At 38.1% G+C, this 20,427-nt stretch overlaps 1 protein-coding gene across 1 annotated transcript in view; it reads right to left on the reverse strand.

Moving 5' to 3' along the window:
* The window catches only part of LOC309799133 (uncharacterized protein C1orf87), a gene marked incomplete at both ends in the record, with an annotated part of 88,865 nt that overhangs the window by 46,699 nt on the left and 21,739 nt on the right, over positions 1-20,427 (reverse strand). Inside the window, 6 exon segments of the mRNA XM_082612139.1 lie at positions 2-76; positions 79-115; positions 698-703; positions 707-838; positions 14,622-14,665; positions 14,668-14,855. Coding sequence (XP_082468265.1) covers positions 2-76; positions 79-115; positions 698-703; positions 707-838; positions 14,622-14,665; positions 14,668-14,855 — 482 coding nt within the window.

Here is a 20,427-nt window from a genome sequence, read left to right on the forward strand (position 1 = left end):
AGCTCTTTCTGAAGCTTGTCTAATAAGCCAGAACTCAAAAGGCATGACTTGAGTTCTCTTCTGACCAGCAAGAAGTGTCTTCTTTTGTTGTTCCACTTGGCCTCTGGCCAATATCCTGAAACAACAACAGTAATAACAAATTAACAGGGCTCTAAAACAAAATGACTAAACACTAATGCAAGGAAGAAGAAGCCTAGTTTGGCTGGTATCAAAGCATCCACTTTTAAGCCTTGTCCTAAAAGGAACAGGGAAGAACACTTACACTTCAGAGTAAGTATTCAGTCTGGGTATATTCATTAGTTTACAATGTCTCAGGACCTTTTTCTTTAGGAGAAGAAAAGAAGGAAATCATTTCAGAGTACATGCTCTGTTAGAAGCCTCCTTAACATGTATCATCTGTCTTTTACAAAACAATTTTTGATTATATGGGAATTTAGAATAACAAATCTTAGAGACTCATTGGATCTGGGAGGAGTAAGGGGGAAGTAAGATGCAATGTTCAGGGGAATCATTTGAGGTTTGCCAGTGAACTCCTCAGGGAAGCTTCCTTGAAAGCTGATGGGACATATGGAGTGTGGTGTCCACCAGTCCATGCTCAGACCTTCTTATTATCTGTTTCACATCAAAATGTACAGTTAACAAATAATACCCCTTCAACCACAATAGAAAACAGCCCAACAACTCTTAGGATACACACATTGGGTTAGTCAGCGCTGCCCCTTGCCATCTGTTCTAAGGACCAGTCTCTAAGGTTTCTCCTGGGGAGGCCATGGATATAGGACAGGGACTGGTCTCCAGTTGGTATAGAGCTGCAGTAGACATTTTCCTGGTTGGGAATCTTAAAGAAACAAAGACAAATAGTAGTAAGGATCAGAAGGGATGGGTGAAGAGAAAGAAAAAAGGGAGAATATGAGTGAGTCAACAAATTCTTTTTTTAAAAATAAATTTATTTATTTATTTATTTATGGCTGCACTGGGTCTTTGTTGCTGCGCCTGGGCTTTTCTCTAGTTGTGTCGAGTGGGGGTTACTCTTCGTTGCAGTGCTTGGGCTTCTCATTGTGGTGGCTCCTCTTGTTGTGGATCACAGGCTCTAGGCGTGCAGGTTTCAGTAGTTGTGGTACGTGGGCTCAGTAGTTGTGGCTCATGGGCTCTAGAGCGCAGGCTCAGTAGTTGTGGCACACAAGCTTAGTTGCTCTGCAGCATGTGGAATCTCCCTGGACCAGGGCTCGAACCCATGTCCCCTGCACTGGCAGGTGGATTCTTAACCACTGCACCACCAGGGAAGTCCGAGTCAACAAATACTTAAAACACATTCACAGTTCCAAATGACTTCAGCCCATGTGGTCATTGAGTCATTGAATCCCCACAGAAGAGAAAGGTTACCTCAACATTAACTTCATCATTATGCAGTTAACACAAGTTTGATAAATAAATGGACAATTAGACACTTTTTCTTTTGTGCAATAAAGAAGGTCTCGGTGACAAAGAAAAAATAGGTAGACCATAAGATGTTTATAGGCAAATGGAGGGCTATTATTAGAGATAGGGCTAACCTTGGGCTGTTTCAATTAGCAGATTCAAGAAGAGCAGCAAAGGCAATTGTGAGCTTTGTCAAGAATGGAATAGAAGAGATTAAAACACCTAGAATATTACACCCCAAGAGCAATGTTATTAAAGGTTACAACAGAATAAACGATGGAACAAGGGTCAATGATAAAATCCCATTCCCTCATGCCATGGTGCATGATGTAGTAATAATGTTTTTTATTTTCTGTATTTTATGATGGTTTGACATCTTGGGGGCCTTGCTGGCTGGAGGAGACTGCCCCTTCAAGTGCTAAGTAATTCCTAGAGATAGTAAGCAGCTTGCCTGCTAATACATCTTTAATATGTGAACCAACCAATCCTAAGTCCATATCTCTAACCACCTCCTTTATCTAACTCTCACACACCAAGCCAATATTTCCCTTGCCCTAAATCTACCCAGGTCCAGATATAAGACTGGGGACAGCCCCTCTTTGGGCCTCCAGTGGGCCCAAAGCCCACTGGAATTGTTCAAACCAGCCAGTTCTGATCTGCATTACCTTTCCCATGGAAACCCCAGTAAAGGCTGTGGCCTGTGCTCTCCCCTCACTCCTCTGCCTCCTGACTGACTTTGGTGCTTCCACATGTGGCCCTGCATGGTGTGGCATGCCCCCTTTTCACTGGGAAATGTAAATAATACATTCTTTCAAAGGCAGTTGCCTCTATATGTGTCACCTTGCCATACTTGATTAAATTAAAATCCTGGGTACAAATTGAATCACATGGCTATTTTTAATGTCAAGTAATTGAAAGGAGACATTATCAGAAGGATTCACTGAAAACTGAGTGTCTGTACTCAATTGATAGTTATATTGAATAACCTATCAGTATGAATAGCAACCTACAGATGCTGTATAGTCATAAAACATTTTAAAGAAAAATCAAGAGGGTCTCTAGAGTGGGCAGAGTGAGCAGCAATGGCAGAGCATTCTAAAATAAGCATAATAATAACACGACATATATTGGGCACATACTCTCTACAAGGTACCATTATGAGTACTTTGTTTATATCATTCAATTTAATCCGTACAACAACCCTATAAGGTAGGTAGTATTTGTACCATTTTATATTTGGAATGCTGAGGCTTACAGAAGTTAAGTAACTGTATTCCTTCATTTAAGAAATACTTATGGCTTGCCTAGGCTAGGCCAGGCACTGTGATAGGCCCTACAGTGAATAAAACAGATATGGCCTCTGCTCTCACAGAGCTTGCAGATGATGAGAGGTATGACAAGCGACTGTGACAGTACACCATGGGATGGTAAGGGACACTATTAGAACAGCCCATAGGTCCATCTAACCTGGACTTGGTGGTCCAGGTCTGGAAGCAATGACATATAAGTCTAGGCTTGAAAGATGAGGTAGATTTGGATAGGCTAAGGAGTGGAGACTTCCATAATAGACGGAATGGGAATAAAGGGGAATAAAGAGGAGAAGAGAAGAAGGAAGAGTACAGGAAAAGGAAACTGGATGTAGAAAACCTCAAAGGTGCATGTGCCTAAAAGAGAGTAATGGATGCTCTCAGAGCATCACTTAAGTTTTTGGAAAGACAAAAGGCAAGGCTGGAGAGGGAGGCAGGAGAAAGGAGATGAATAGCCTTAACTCTTGTTAGTATTTGTGCTTTATCCTGAGGGCAGTGGGGAGTCATGGTAATGTTTTTCGTAGATCTAGCACTAGGCTAGACTTGCCCAAAATTTACTTCCTAGTAAATTGTGCAGATAAGATTTGGACCCTGCTTTTCACCTTTCCTCTGGGATAAGAACTATTCCACAGTCTGTCCACAGAACAGTTTCATTCTGCAAGGTATTTAGTTAGGTATTTCAGACATAGTGTTCTCAGAACAATACGTTTCTTTATAAATTCCTTGTAATATAAAATATTTATATTTTCAAGCACATATAAATATTTTCTGCCTCTGAGAATTGATACACTTCTATATTACAGTATTCTAAAGACACATTTATCAACACTTATCATTCTCATGGAGTCAAGGTGTTCTTTAGTCCTTTTATTCCCATTTATACAGAAAATTTATTCAGTGCCTTTATCTTTGGCACTAGAGATACAGGTGAACAAGACAGGTATGATTGCTGACAGCCCCTCATAGATCTTTTGGCCTAGACATTACAGACTAAATTTTATGGCCTTGCCTATGGAAAGGGGAAAATATATTGTGCTCCCAGGAATGCTGTGAAGAATGAATGCCATATGTATTTTAAATATTTTGTATATTGTACAACTATATTATGAATATGTTTGCTATTTTCTGTGTGTCTCCTTCCAAAAGATCTATGAGGGGTGGACAGAAGAACAATATCAACATAATGGTTACTGAAAACCTTTAAAGGTATTTTTTCAAAAAATTTTTCCTTAGAATATATACCCCACTAGAGACATACAGTGAAGTTATTCTGTTTTAAAGTTATTTACAATAGTTCCACGCTCTTTGGTTTTGCTGTCAATTAATACATAGGTTCATGTGGTAGCTAGTCTCCAAGGCGGCCCCAGTGATCCCTGCCTCCTAGTACTCAGGTTCTTGTGCAGGCCTTCCCCTCCACACTTAATTAGAATTAGTCTGGATAACCAATAGAAGAACACTGTACAAGTGATGGTATGCCACTTCTGAGATTAGGTTATTAAGACATTGGGGCTTCAGTTTTGGTTGTGCACACACACTCACTCTCTCTCTCTCTTTCTGGGATAACTTATCTTGGGAAAGCCAGATACCATGTCACAAGCAGCCCTATGGAGAGGCCCAAATTGAAAAGAGACAATATCTCTGGCCACAGCCAGCAAGTAACTGAGATCTCTGTCAATAGCCACTCAAAGGGGCCTAGAAGTGGATCTTCTAGCCCTGGGTAAGCCTTCAGGTGACTGCATTCCTGCTGACATTTGGCATGAAATTTCATGGGAGACCTTGAGCAAGAACTACTCATCTAAGCCATTCCTGGATTCTTGTCCCTCAGAAACAGTGAGAGATAATATATGGTTATTGGTTTAAGTGGCCACCTTTTCAGACAATTTGTTATGCAGCAATAGATAACTAAAACAGACTTACTTTATTTTGTTTTCAATTTTTAGGGCTTGATTTTTTTAAACATTTAATTTAGTTTTATATTTATGTAAAATATTTAAATAGTTCCAAAGCCAAATCTACAGAACAAGATTTAGTCAGAGATTTGTGGTTTCTATTCTTGATCCCTCCATTATAGTCCCTCTAGTCCCAATAGGTAACCATGTTTTTTTTAAAAAAACTTTTTATTAATTCCTTCATTTTTAAAAACATAAGCAATAATAGATATTTGGAAGCATAATCTACATACTTTTCTTCACTTTGCTTTTGTTTAATTAATAGTACATCTAGCTATATTATTCCATACAGTGATATAAAGTATGGATATAACCATACAATTATATGTATGTCTGTGTGTGTATATATATGTGTATATATATGATTCATATATATAGTGATATTCTTCATTACTTTCTACAGTTTTATTAAAGTTTTTATAATACTCCTTGTATGGATGTACCTTAGTTTTTTCAACCTGTCCCTTATTGATGGAAATTTAGGTTGTTTACCTTCAGAATGGGAGAAAATATTTGCAAATGAAGCAACTGACAAAGGATTAATCTCCAAAATTTACAAGCAGCTCATGCAGCTCAATAACAGAAAAACAAACAACTCAATCCAAAAATGGGCAGAAGACCTAAGTAGACATTTCTCCAAAGAAGATATACAGATTGCCAACGAACACATGAAAGAATGCTCAACATCATTAATCATTAGAGAAATGCAAATCAAAACTACAATGAGATATCATCTCACACCAGTCAGAATGGCCATCATCAAAAAATCTAGAAACAAATGCTGGAGAGGGTGTGGAGAAAAGGGAACACTCTTGCACTGCTGGTGGGAATGTGAATTGGTACAGCCACTTTGGAGAACAGTATGGAAGTTCCTTAAAAAACTACAAATAGAACTACCATATGACCCAGCAATCCCACTACTGGGTATATACCCTGAGAAAACCATAATTCAAAAAGGTTCATGTACCAAAATGTTCATTGCAGCTCTATTTACAGTAGCCAGAAGATGGAAACAACCTAAGTGTCCATCATTGGATGCATGGATAAAGATGTGGCACATATATACGGTGGAATATTACTCAGCCATAAAAAGAAAAGAAATTGAGTTATTTGTAGTGAGGTGAATGGACCTAGAGTATGTCATACAGAGTGAAGTAAGTCAGAAAGCAAAAGACAAATACTGTACGCTAACACATATATGTGGAATCTATGAAAAAAAATGTCATGAAGAACCTAGGGGTAAGATGGGAATAAAGACACAGACCTACTAGAGAATGGACTTGAGGATATGGGGAGGGGGAAGGGTAAGTTGTGACGAAGTGAGAGTGTGGCATGGACATATATACACTAGCAAACGTAAAATAGATAGCTAGTGGGAAGCAGCCGCATAGCACAGGGAGATCCACTCGGTGCTTTGTGACCACCTAGAGGGGTGGGATAGGGAGGGTGGGAGGGAGGGAGACACAAGAGGGAAGAGATATGGGAATGTATGTATATGTATAACTGATTCACTTTGTTATAAAGCAGAAACTAACACACCATTGTTAAGCAATTTTACTCCAATAAAGATGTAAAAAAAAAAAAGAAATTTAGGTTGTTTACAGTTTTTGATATAATAAGTAATGCTGCAGCGAATACCTTCTACATAAATTGTTAAACATATTTCCAGTATACCTTTGGGATAGATTTCTGAAAGTGAGATTTTCATGTCAAAAAATTCATACATAAGTAGTTTTGCTGATTATTGCCTAATTTCCTTCCAAAGTGGTTGTTCCATTTAAAATTTCCTCTACCTTCTAACAAAGTATGTTGTCAATTTTCTGGACTTTTGCCAGTGTAATAGGTGAGAAATTATATCTCAAGGTGGTTTTAACTCTCATTCCTTTTATTAAGAGCAAGGCTATATCTTTTGATATGTTTAAGGGTCATTTATATTTATCATTCTGTGACCTGCCTGTTCCTATATTTTGCTCATTTTTTCTAATAGTTTACTGTCTTTTTTCTTCTTAATTTTTAGATAGAAGATTCTATCTGTTAGGGATATATTTATGATATAGGTTGCAGATATTTTCCCCAGTTTGTTAAGTATCTATGTGCTTTGCTGATGGTGGTTCTGGCCACATATGTGTAATCAAAATTATCACATTTTTTCTTATTGTATCTGCATGTTGAGTCACAGTTGAGAAAATTTTCCCTTATCTCAGATTATAGAGGAAATTGCCCATTTTCTTGTACTACCATGCAGTTATTTTTTATATTAAATCCCTGATCCATTTGGAATACATCCTGGTATACATTGTTACATGTATAATATGTGAGGAATATACACGATTTAAAATTTTCTCTATGGCTAGATAATCCTATATTGCTTATTAAAAAGTCTATGTTTTCCCTACTAATTTGTGATGTCATCTTTATTATACACAAAATTGCAATATGCCATTGGGTTTATTTCTTCACTTTTTTTTTCAAGTCTATTAGTCTCATCTATTTATGTGCCAAAGTAACACTATTTTAGAGACAGAGCTTTTACATTTTATATCTGGTAACGCTAGCCATGTACCCACTGCTTTTCTATTCAGGGTTTTACTGACTATTCTTGCTTGTTTATTATTTCAAATTAACTTTATAACCAATTTGATGATTTACAAAACAAAAATCTTATACTATTTTTACTGGAATCACATTAAGTTTATAAATTACCTCAGGGAGGATTGACATCTTGATTTTGTTCATGTTTTTTCCCATTCTTTGGAATTGTGGTAAAATACACATGACATAAAATTCATTATCTTCACCATTTTTAAGTGCACAGTTCAGTGGTATTAAGTCTACTCATGTTATTGTGTAACCATCACCACCATGCATCCACAGAACTCTTTTTATCATACAAAACTGAAACTCTATACCTATTAAACAACTGCCTATTCCCTCCTCCCCTCAGGCCCTGGCACCACCATTCTACTTTCTGTCCCTATGTTTTGACTACTCTGAGTATCTTGTATAAGTGGAACCATACAGTATTTGCCTTTTTGTAACAGGCTTATTTTACTTAACAAATGTGAAAATTATCCGTGTTGTAGCCTGTATCAGACTTTCCTACATTTTTTTTTTTTTTTTTTTTTTTTTTTTTTTTTTTTTTTTTGCTGTACGCGGGCCTCTCACTGCTGTGGCCTCTCCCGTTGCGGAGCACAGGCTCCGGACACACAGGCTCCGCGGCCATGGCTCGCGGGCCCAGCCGCTCCGTGGCACGTGGGATCCTCCGGGATCGGGGCACGAACCCGCGTCCCCCGCATCGGCAGGCGGACTCTCAACCACCGCGCCACCAGGGAAGCCCCTGGACTTTCCTACATTTTTAAGGCTGAATAATATTCCATTGTAGGCATACACCACATTTTGCTTATCCATTCATCTGTTGATGGACATTTGGGTTTCTTCTCCATTTTAGCTATTGTGAATAATGCTGCTATGAACATGGCTGTACAAATATCTCCTTGAGACCTTCCTTTCAACTCTTTTGTGTATTACCAGAAGTAGACTAGCTGGACCTAATGGTAATTCTATTTTTAACTTTTTGAGAAACTGCTGCACAGCGGCTGTACCATATTACATTCTCACCAACAGTGCACAAGGGTTCCAATTTCTCTACATCCTTGCCAACATTTGTTATTTTCTGTTTTTTTTTCCTTTCTTTCATTTTTTTTTTTAGTAGCTGTCCTAATGCGTGTGAGGTGGTACCTCATTATAGTTTTGATTTGCATTTCACTAATGTGATAGTGATGTTGAATATCTTTTCATGTGCTTATTGGTCATTGTGTATCTTCTTTGGAGAAATGTCTATGCAAGTCCTTTGCCCATTTTTGAATCAGGTTGTTTTGTTGTTGTTGTGCTTTAGGAGTTGTCTATATATCCTGGACATTAATTCCCTTATCAGATTTATGTTTTGCACATAGTTTCTCCCATTCTGTGGGCTGCCTTTCTACTCTCTTGATAGTGTCTTTTGATGCACAGCATTTTAAAATTTTCATGAAATCCAGTTTGTCAATTTTTTATTCTGGTGCCTGTGCCTTTGGGGTCAGATCCAAGAAATCATTGCCAGATCTAATGTGAAGGTTTTTCCCTATTTTTCCTTTCAAGAGTTTTATAGGTTTAGATCTTAAATTTAAGTCATAGATTCGTTTTGATCATACTTTTGTATACAGATATCCAGTTTTCCCAGTACCATTTGTTGAAAAAAAAGTCTTTTTCCAATTGAATCATCTTGGCATCCTTGTCAAAAAATCATTTCAGGCTTCCCTGGTGGCACAGTGGTTACGAATCCGCCTGCCAATGCAGGAGACATGGGTTTGAGCCCTGGTCCGGGAAGATCCCACATGCCATGGAGCAACTAAGCCCATGAGCCACAACTACTGAGCCTGCGCTCTAGAGCCTGTGATCCACAACTACTGAACCCACACACCGCAACTACTAAAGCCTGCACGCCCTAGAGCTCATGCTCTGCAACAAGAGAAGCCACCGCAATGAGAAGCCCATGCACCACAACGAAGAGTAGCCCCTGCTCCCCGCAGCTAGAAAAAGCCCACGCACAGCAATGAAGACCCAACACAGCCAAAAATAAATAAATAAATCTAAAAAAAAATCATTTCAGCATATATGTGAAGGTGTAGTTTTGGACTCCCTATTCTATTCCATTGGTCCATATGTCTCTCTTTATGCCAGTACTATACCACTTTGATTATTGTATCTTTACAGTTAGTTTTGAAATCAGAAAGTATAAGTCCTCCAGCTTTGGTCTTTTTCAGGATTGTTTTGGATATTCAAGGTCCCTTGAGATTCCATATGAATTTTAGGATGAGTTTTTACATTTATACAAAAAAGGTCATTGGGATTTGGATAGAAATTGATGATGTTAATTTTTTCTGTACAAGAATATAATAGCATACCTTTCCATCATTCAAATATACTCATGTTTTTCAAGAGTATTTTATATTTTTCCTCATAAATGTTTGGACATTATTTCTTGTTCAGTTTATACCTATGTATCTGATTTATTTATTTAGTTAATTTAGTTAAGTATCTATTTGCTATTGTAAATGGTGTTTTCCATTTTATTTTCTAACTAGGTTTTGTACGTACGTGTGTGTGTGTGTGTGTGTGTGTATATATATGAAAACCATTGATTTGTGGATATTGATGCTATAACTCTATTTTGCCAAATTCTCTTACTGTTATTTTTTATAATAAATTTATTTATTTATTTATTTATTTATGGCTGCATTGGGTCTTTGTTGCTGCACGTGGGCTTTCTCTAGTTGCAGTGAGCAGGGGATACTCTTCGTTGCAGTGCAAGGGCTTCTCATCATGGTGGCTTCTCTTGTTGCAGAGCATGAGCTCTAGGCACGTGGGCTTCAGTAGTTGTGGCTCACGGGCTCTAGAGCACAGGCTCAGTAGTTGTGGTGCACAGGTTGAGTTGCTCCGTGGCATGTGGGATCTTCCCGGACTGGGGATCAAACCCATGTCTCCTGCATTGGCAGGCAGATTCTTAACTATTGGGCCATCAGGGAAGTCCCTCTTACTGTTTTAATAGTTTCTTCATTAGAAATTGTGACAGTTTATATATATAATCTTACCATCTGAAAAGAGATTTTCCTCCTTTTTAATTATTATGCCTGGATTGCTTTCGCTTGTTTAATTATATTAGCTAATACCTCCAACATAATATTAAAACCCAGCAGAGATATTGGGTACTTTGACTTCTCCTGACTCTGATGTGAAAGACTCTAGTGTTTCTCCATTAAATAATATGTTGGCTTTGGGTTAATATATAGAGAGACGCACTTTGGAAACAAAAATGAATATTCTCAAGGAATTTACAGACTCATGGAAGGACATTGACAAGGAAACAAACTATTTTAATAGTATAATAACATCTACCATATGCACAGATTGATGTAGATGTACCTTAGAAAAGGAAGTTTTGGTGGTGAGACAATGATGTTTCTCTCTCTCTCTCTTTTTTTTTTTTTTTTTGCGGTACATTGGCCTCTCACTGTTGTGGCCTCTCCCATTACGGAGCACAGGATCCAGACGCACAGGCTCAGCAGCCATGGCTCACAGGCCCAGCCGCTCTGTGGCATGTGGAATCTTCCCGGTCCGGGGCACTAACCCATGTCCCCTGCATCGGCAGGTGGACTCTCAACCACTGTGCCACCAGGGAAGCCCACAATGATGTTTCTTGATAGACTTGATATCTGTGTTGAGACCCCGATGTAATTAGGAGTTAAATAGAGAAGGAGGGAAGAAAATTTCACATAAAAGTAATTGCATGGTCAAAGGATAGGAGATAAAAAGAAGCAGAACTCTATTTGGGACATAGAAGTTCAGTTTAGTGAAAGGTGGGGATTGAAGGGAAGTAGACAGTGAACAGAATTGAGTTGGTACAGTAAGTCAAGGAGTTTGAATTTTCTACTAGGGCAGTGATGATTAAACAGTGGTGTTCAGGTGTTTTAAGTAGGGGATACACTTGATCAGTGGTTTTGAAATTCCTCCTAAAAGAGGTAGCATATATATATCCCTGCCCCATTGGTGTTGTGTTTTGCCATGTGGCTTGCTTTGGCCAGTGGGATGTTAGTGGATATGACATAAGCAAAGACTTAAAATGTACTTGTGGTTGAGTAATGCAGTTGTGTTTGTCCTCTTGAAATGTTTCCATTACCATGGGAAGAGCTTGCCTTGAGGAGCCCATTGGATTCAGAACAATAAGAAAAACAGCGCAGACCTGAACCAAATCTGCAGTCTGGAGCCAAGCCTCGAAAGTCCTACTGTAATAAGTAAAAGCTGTCTTACTCAGATATGTGGTGTGAACAAAAACGACTATTGTTATAAACCACTGAGTATTGGGCTTGCTTGTCCCACAGCATTGTTGTTATCACAGCTGACCAATAAAGAGAAGAAAACATAGAAAAATAAGTCCTGTTTTAAGATAATTAAAATCTTCCTACTGATGTGTAATAGTGGTCTGACTAGGATGATGGCAGAAGAAACATAAGTAAGAGGACACTTTGAGAGACATAAAAAGGATGGAATTTAAAGGGCTCAGTGATTAGTTGGATATCAGAGTTAGGGATGGAGAAGAGGAAAGCATGTCCGGATTTCTTGCTTATGCAACTGGGAGAGTTGTGGGAACTTTCTGTGAGACACAGACCAACGGAAGAAGAGCAGGATCAAAGGTTTGGCTTTGAACTTGTTGAATCTCAGCTGCCAATGCACAGTCAAGTGGAAATGTCCCTGACATCTGTCTATTCATCTATAAAATGAGGATAACATCATGTGTCTCTACCTACCTCAACGGCTGTTGTGGAGAACAAACAAGATAAAACATGCAAAAGGACTCTGAAAAGAACATACTACCAATCAACTGTGATAATTATTAAAATTAAAACATGAACACTTTCATTTTCATGCTGCCAGATGCAAAAAGCACACTTTAATTTTATTTTTGAAACTGTGGTACTGAGTCTGTTTCTAGTCATACATTTTTTTTTTGAGAGAAGGCAGAGCTGATGCTTCTGAGAAACAGTGTAAACAACATATATGTATTTTCAAAGACATGGAAGGAGAGAATTTAGAGACAAAAGGTCCTAGGGCTGGCAGTGAGAAGAGCCAGGCTCTAACTGTGAGACCTTGAACCATCATTTAAGCTCTCTTGGCCTCTTATTCTTCATTTGTGAAATGAAAGTTTGTATTTGTTGATTTCTAAGCTACCTTACTGTTCTTGGATACATGAAACTATTGATTCTCTTAACATTTTCAGCTTTACTTACCTCCTACTAACGATAGTCTTCAAATTTATCTGTAATTTACAATAGAGTTTCATACTTGCCTGTCCTCACCCATGTTGGCTCAAGTCTCTATCAGCTACTTTTCTTTTAAAGCAAATTCAGCTGGTCCAGATTGCCTGTTACATCCCAGGGAGGAAGGCTTATTTTCATCTGTGTATGAGGAATAAGGATCTAGAAGGAGTTCTGATTGGTTTACTTCTTTCACTGTGGCAGGATTCCCTTTACCACTTAGTCAAGGTGGTAATGAGGGTCTCTGTACCAGGCAACTGTGGCTGCCACCTGGCCATCAAGGACCATACACTCGGCAGACAGAACCCATTAGGCCCCCACTTCCTATGAGGTATTGCTGTGTTTGGTGGCTGGGTGTTAGCCCTGCTGAGCCTCCCATCAGAAACTTCCTTGAATACTGGGAGAGGAGGGACAAATCATCTCCCTCTGGCACTACAGAGCTAGCAAAGAATCAGATTGTGGGGGTCCAAGAACAGCATACCCAATGAACATTCTGCCTTTTACAATGGCTAATCCAGAAACTGTACCCCAAATGGGTAACTTGATGTGATAGGGGGAGTGCCAAGAAACAAAATTTCATTTATAAGAGAAAAACTGGAAGTGACTTAAATGCCCATCAATAAGGGATTAGTTAAATGAGCTATATTATATCCACATAAAAGAATGAATACAGTTTGGGGATTAAGAATCTAGAACCTGGGCCTCAACTGTGGCTCTGCCACTTCTCAGCCTTATGACCTAGGCAACACACTTGACCTCTTTGTTCTTCAGTTCCTTCGTCTATGATCTGAAGATAATAAGAGTTCCTACCTCATTGGGTGCTTGGGGAGTAGTAAGTTAGTTAATATATGTAAAGAGCTTAGAATAGTGCCTGTCACATAGTAAATGTTATATAAGTGTTAGTTCTGATTATGACTCTCATAGAGACATTAAACATGATACTTAGGATGAATTTTTTGAAGCCAGGGGAGAATTCTTGATATGGAGTGAATAGACCAGGATAATAAAGAGTATATACATAATGGTTCATATTCAGTGTCCATGTATGGAAGAAAGAAGAGAAAGAAATATACCACTATTTGATTGAATTTTAATTTCTTCTTATTTATATTCTTCCATTTTACAAAATTTCTACATGAATATATAATATTTTACAATTAGAAGGATCAATAAAAATTTTAGGAAGGAAAAAGAGAAGTCCACAGTGTTTGAGACCTTGCAGAACATGGTCTGAGGTCCATTGGTGGACTGGTAACCACTCCAAAGTTTAATCTTTGCAGAGTTCTCATGAGCAAAAGATCCCAAATCCACAGGCTTTTATATTCTCATGACTGGAAACTAGCAAGCATCTGAGTGATTTAGTAAGGGCTATTAAAATTATAAACTAAAAATAGTTATGTTAGTGTTTACTGAAGACTCTAATTCAGTATTCTACTAAAATATCTGGCTGTTACTTCATGCTTGGCAGCACTGCAAAACTCCTCTATATGTCTGTTTAATTGCAACTTCAGAAATTTTTGGAAATGGTACTTTGTTACCAATGAATCATTAGTTTGTCTTGATTTGGGTCCAGTTTTCAATTGCTGCTACTCTTGCTTTTTAATTACAAAGTAATAATCATTTAGATTCATCATTACCAAGTTAGTTTGTTGTGGATTGTTTGGTTGATTCTTAACAGAGTGCAGTGATAATATATTTATATCAAGATAGTTTAAGGCTGATAATTTTTTGATACCTAGACATATTTCATTGGATTTTGAACATAAATGATCTTTTCCTGTAATGTTAAAGCAAACGAACCCTCCCCCTCTAGCACACCCCAAATTTGCATGTATGGTGACATCACTGTATAACTATCGCTGAGTTAGTCATAGATAGAATAGGCTAACCAATTCAGTTAGTGGTCAACAAAGATGCAATACACAAAATGGCCTTAAAATTCATTTTCAGATAAAAAAATGATTCTAATTCTATCTGATGCAAGATGTGTTAATTACCATTAGTAGAAATGTGTGTTGGTGTGAGTCTATGTTTCCGACCTAACTCTGAATTTTCCTATCCAATTACCAAGAAAAGTTCAGGTATTTGTTACTCACTTTGCCATCTAGAAATCTGCAATTAGTGCTCCTGTTAGGAGTTACTGGTTGTCCTCTGGTTTCTGGTTTTTCTCTGGGTGCTTGCTCTTTTCCACATCATCTGGGTCATGATTGATTTGATGATCTGTGGGATTAGTAGAAGCTGGGGGGTCTCTGCTAATCTGCTTTGCAGTACCAGTCACTGATTTCTGGAGTACTGTTTGAGTTTCTGCCTTCAAGTTCTCATTCTCCTTGCTGAGAAGAAACAGTTTTGCACTTTGTTACTCAGAGCAGACTCCATCTGCACTAGGCTGGCATAAGAAAGGGAAGGTATTAGCATGGTGTTGGGAACATTGGTAAATTACCATGGCGTAATGAAGAAGTAAATGTTGGTTATTTGTCTAGGGATCATTTACCATAGAGAGACCATGTTATTCTCTTCTCAGGCTTTATCTTCCATATACTCATAATCTGTCCATCTGCTCCAAACCCTTACTGTAAGAAATGGCAGTGTCAAAGATGAACTGTAAAGGTTATCACATATCTTTTGTACTTACAAGTCTAACAGATATTTTCAGTGTTTGCAACTAGAAAAGGAAGAAAGTCAAGGCAGTTTGTCAGCTCCAGTTCTGCTCTATGTCTCTCCTTAATTGCCTCACCATGAGGCTTCTTTTTCTCTCAGTAGTCTTCCATTTAATTTTAATATTAAATAAAGAGGGGAAAAAAAGAAAAAAACCTGTAGGAATGATTCAAAGAAATTTAAATAAAAAACAAAAATCTAAAAATTATTCAACTTTTTTAAATAACTAAAGACATAAGTCAAAACAATTACAAGGTATTGTTTTATTTTTTAAATTTATTTTATTTTTTATTATTATTTATTTTTTAAAAATTTGGCTGCATTTGGTCTTTGTTGCCTTGAGTGGGCTTTTTTCTGGTTGCGGTGAGTGGGGGCTACTTTTCATTGTTGTGCATGGGCTTCTCATTGTGGTGGCTTCTCTTGTTGTGGAGCACGGGCTCTAGGTGTGCAGGCTTCAGGAGTTGTGACATGCGGTCTCAGTAGTTGTGGCACATGGGCTTAGTTGCTCTGCGGCATGTGGGATCTTCCCAGACCAGGGCTTGAACCTGTGTCCCCTGTCCCTTGCATTGGCGGGTGGATTCTTAACCACTGCACCACCAGGGAAGCCCAAGGCATTGTTTTAAATATAGACAACTTCTTTGGAAATAAGAAAAACAAATGCTCATGGTCACTTAAATAGATATAATTCTTATAGTGGATGACCAGACTAAACATGTTAAGAGTCAGGAACTTGAAATTTTTAACCTAGTAAATCAATTTTTAAGAATGTATATTAAGGAAAAAAATGCAGAAAAAGGACAATTTAAAACTCTAAGTATTTTTTAATAGATGGATGTATTGAGGATTTCATTCTATTTTCATATGAGAGAATGTATGGAGCCAATAAAATAGTTATGAATAATTTTAATGACAAAAGAAAATGTCTAGTTATACAAATAAATGAAAACATATAATTATCTTAACTATAAATTCATGTATAGATATATATGTGTTCATGTGTTAGAGTACATAATATATCTAGAAGGAAATGTCAGAAGTAAACAGTAAGTATCTCCTAATAGAAGTTAGGATATTGCATTATGCTATATTATATCATATTATATCTTATAAAACTAGTATTCTAAATTTCCTACATGAGGAAATGTTATTTTATTATCAGGAAAAATAAATTTTAAAATAGCTATGCCTTAGGCAGAACACTCTATGACATAAATCACAGCAAGATCCTTTTTGACCCACCTCCTAGAGTAATGGAAATAAAAACAAAAATAAACAAATGGGACCTAATGAAACTTAGAAGCTTTTGCACAGCAAAGGAAACCATAAACAAGATGAAAAGACAACCCTCAGAATGGGAGAAAATATTTGCAAATGAAGCAACTGACAAAGGATTAATCTCCAAAATTTAAAAGCAGCTCATGCAGCTCAATATCAAAAAACCAAACAACCCGATCCAAAAATGGGCAGAAGACCTAAATAGACATTTCTCCACAGAAGATATACAGACTGCCAACAAACACATGATAGGATGCTCAACATCACTAATCATTAGAGAAATGCAAATCAAAACTACAGTGAGGTATCACCTCACACCAGTCAGAATGGTAATCATCAAAAAATCTAGAAACAATAAATGCTGGAGATGGTGTGGAGAAAAGGGAACACTCTTGCACTGCTGGTGGGAATGTGAATTGGTACAGCCACTATGGAGAACAGTATGGAGGTTCCTTAAAAAAACTAAAAATAGAACTACCATATGACCCAGCAATCCCACTACTAGGCATATACCCTGAGAAAACCATAATTCAAAAAGAGACATGTACCAAAATGTTCATTGCAACTCTATTCACAATAGCCCAGAGCTGGAAACAACCTAAGTGTCCATCATCGGATGAATGGATAAAGAAGATGTGGCACATATATACAATGGAATATTACTCAGCCATAAAAAGAAACAAAACTGAGCTATTTGTAATGAGGTGGATAGACCTAGAGTCTGTCATACAGAGTGAAATAAGTCAGAAGGAGAAAGACAAATACCATATGCTAACACATATATATGGAATTTAAAAAAATGTCATGAAGAACCTAGGGGTAAAACGGGAATAAAGACACAGACCTATTTGAGAATGGACTTGAGGATATGGGGAGGGGGAAGGGTAAGCTGTGACAAAGCGAAAGAGAGGCATGGACATATATACACTACCAAACGTAAGGTAGATAGATAGTGGGAAGCAGCCGCGGAGCACAGGGAGATGAGCTCGGTGCTTTGTGACTGCCTGGAGGGGTGGGATGGGGAGGGTGGGAGGGAGGGAGATGCATGAGGGAAGGGATGTGGGAACAGATGTATATGTATGACTGATTCACTTTGTTATAAAGCAGAAACTAATAAAATAATAATAATAAAAAAAATCTAGAAACAATAAATGCTGGAGAGGGTGTGGAGAAAAGGGAAACCTCTTGCACTGTTGGTGGGAATGTAAATTGATACAGCCACTATGGAGAACAGAATGGAGGTTCCTTAAAAAACTAAAAATAGAACTACCATACGACCCAGCAATCCCACTACTGGGCATTTACCCGGAGAAAACTATAATTCAAAAAGAGGCACATACCACAATGTTCATTGCAGCTCTATTTACAATAGCCAGGACATGGAAGCAACCTAAGTGTCCATCAACAGATGAATGGATAAAGAAGATGTGGCACATATATACAATGAAATATTACTCAGCCATAAAAAGAAACGAAATTGAGTTATTTGTAGTGAGGTAGGTGGATCTAGAGTCTGTCATACAGAGTGAAGTTAAGTCAGAAAGAGAAAAACAAATACCTTATGCTGACACATATATATGGAATCTAAAAAAAAGAAAAGAAAGGTTCTGAAGAACCTAAGGGCAGGACAGGAATAAAGATGCAGACATAGAGAATGGACTTGAGGACATGGGGAGGGGGAAGGGTAAGCTGGGATGAAGTGAGAGAGTGGCATGGACATATATACACTACCAAATGTAAAATAGATACCTAGTGGGAAGCAGCTGCATAGCACAGGGAGATCAGCTCGGTGCTTTTTGTCCACCTAGAGGGATAGGATATGGAGGATGGGAGGGAGACACAAGAGGGAGGGGATATGGGGGTATATGTATATGTACAGCTGTTTCGCTTTGTTACATAGCAGAAACTAACACACCATTGTAAAGCAACTGTATTCCAATAAAGTTGTTAAAAAAATAGCTATGCCTTATGCCTAGAAAGTTGTATAAATTTTAGCTATTGTTATTGACATAGTGGAAAGGACCCATTTTAAAGCATGTCATGTTATGTGAGCATAAAACAATTGCTACAATACTTGTTTATTTGAATAAGGCCAAGATTTTGTGTATGTATATTTTTAAATTAATTCTCTTAGTCATGGCAGCATGAGAAGCAAAGAAGGCTTAAGAAAGAACTCTGAGGAACACCTACTTTTACAGAGGGAAGAGCTCTAAAAGGAGATTTAGAAGAAATCTAAGTAAGGTGGAAGGGAAACCAGGAGAGTGTGGTCTGGCAGGAAAGTGAAGAGAATGTTTCCAGAAAGCGGTCATAGTCAACAGTGTCATGTGCTGCTGAGAAAGATGGGTCCTGAAAAGTGTCCATTGAGTTAAGCCATAAGTACGTCATCAGGAATCTTGATAAGGGGAGTTTCCTGAGGTAACAGAGGTGGACGCTAGAGTGAAGTGGGTTGAGGTAAGAGGGGAGACAAAAAGCTAAAGGTAGGAAGTATAAAGACTTCTGTGAAGAATTTTGGCTGCAAGAGAAGAGAGCGATGGGGTGGTGACTGGAGTGCAATGTTTATTTCAGATAAGGCTTTGTTATTATTATGTTTATCTCCAAAATATACAAACAGCTTGTACAACTCAACAACAAGAAAACAACTCAATCAAAAAACGGGCAGAAGACCTTAATAGACATTTCTCCAAAGAAGACATATAGATGGCCAGTAGCACTTGAAAAGATGCTCAACATTGCTAATTATTAGAGAAATGCAAATCAAAACTACAATGAGATACCACCTCACACTGGTCAGAATGGCTATCATTAAAAAGTCTACAAATAACAAATGCTGGAGAGGGTGTGGAGAAAAGGGAAGCCTTCTACACTGTTGGTGGGAATGTAAGTTGGTGCAACAACTATGGAAAAAAATGTGGAAGTTCTTCAGAAAACGTTGATACATGCACCCCTATGTTCATAGAAGCACTATTCACAACAGCCAAAACATGGAAACAACCTAAATGTCCATCAATAGAAGAATGGATAAAGAAGATGTGGTAAATATATACAATGGAATACTACTCATTCTTAAAAAAGAATGAAATAATGCCATTTGCAGCAACATGAATGCAAATAGAGATTATCATACTAAGTGAAGTAAGTCAGAAACAGAAAGACAAATAGCATATGATATCACTTATATTTGGAATCTAAAATATGGCACCAGTGAACATATCTACAAAACAGAAACAGACTCACAGACATAGAGAAGAGACTTGTGGTTGCCAAGGGGGAGAGGCATGAAGGAGGGAAGGACCGGAGTTTGGGATTAGCAGATGTAAGCTATTGTATATAGAATGAATAAACAACAAGATCCTACTACTGTATAGCACAGGGAACTATATTCAGTATCCTGTGCTAAACCATAAGGGAAAGGAATATAAAAAACAACATGTCTCTATGTGTATCATTGAGTCACTTTGCTGCACAGCAGAGATTGGCTCAACACTATAAATCAACTATACTTCAATTAAAAAAACAAAATTATAAAAAAGAAACTAAAGACAGTAGGGACTTTAACATATTTAAATGAAGAGCCAGGACTTCCCTGGTGGCACAGTAGTTAGGAACCCGCCTGCCAATGCAGGGGACATGGGTTCGATCCCTAGTCTGGGAAGACCCCACATGCTGCAGAGCAACTAAGCCTGTGCGCCACAACTACTGAGCCTGTGCTCTAGAGCCCGTGAGCCAAAACCTCTGAAGCCCGCATGCCTGGAGCCTGTGCTCCACAACAAGAGAAGCCAGGGCAATGAGAAGCCTGCTCATAGCAATGAAGACCAGTTCCCCCCCACCACAACTAGAGAAAGCCCACGTGCAGCAACGAAGACCCAACACAGCCATAAATAAAAATAAATAAATAAATAAACAAGCAAAAAATAAATGAAGAGCCAACTGACCAAAGGAGAGGATATCATTGATTAAATAAGGTGAACCCTG

This window comes from Mesoplodon mirus, assembly GCF_964341445.2.
Source record: "Mesoplodon mirus genome assembly, chromosome: 3".
NCBI classification, from domain to species: Eukaryota; Metazoa; Chordata; class Mammalia; order Artiodactyla; family Ziphiidae; genus Mesoplodon; species Mesoplodon mirus.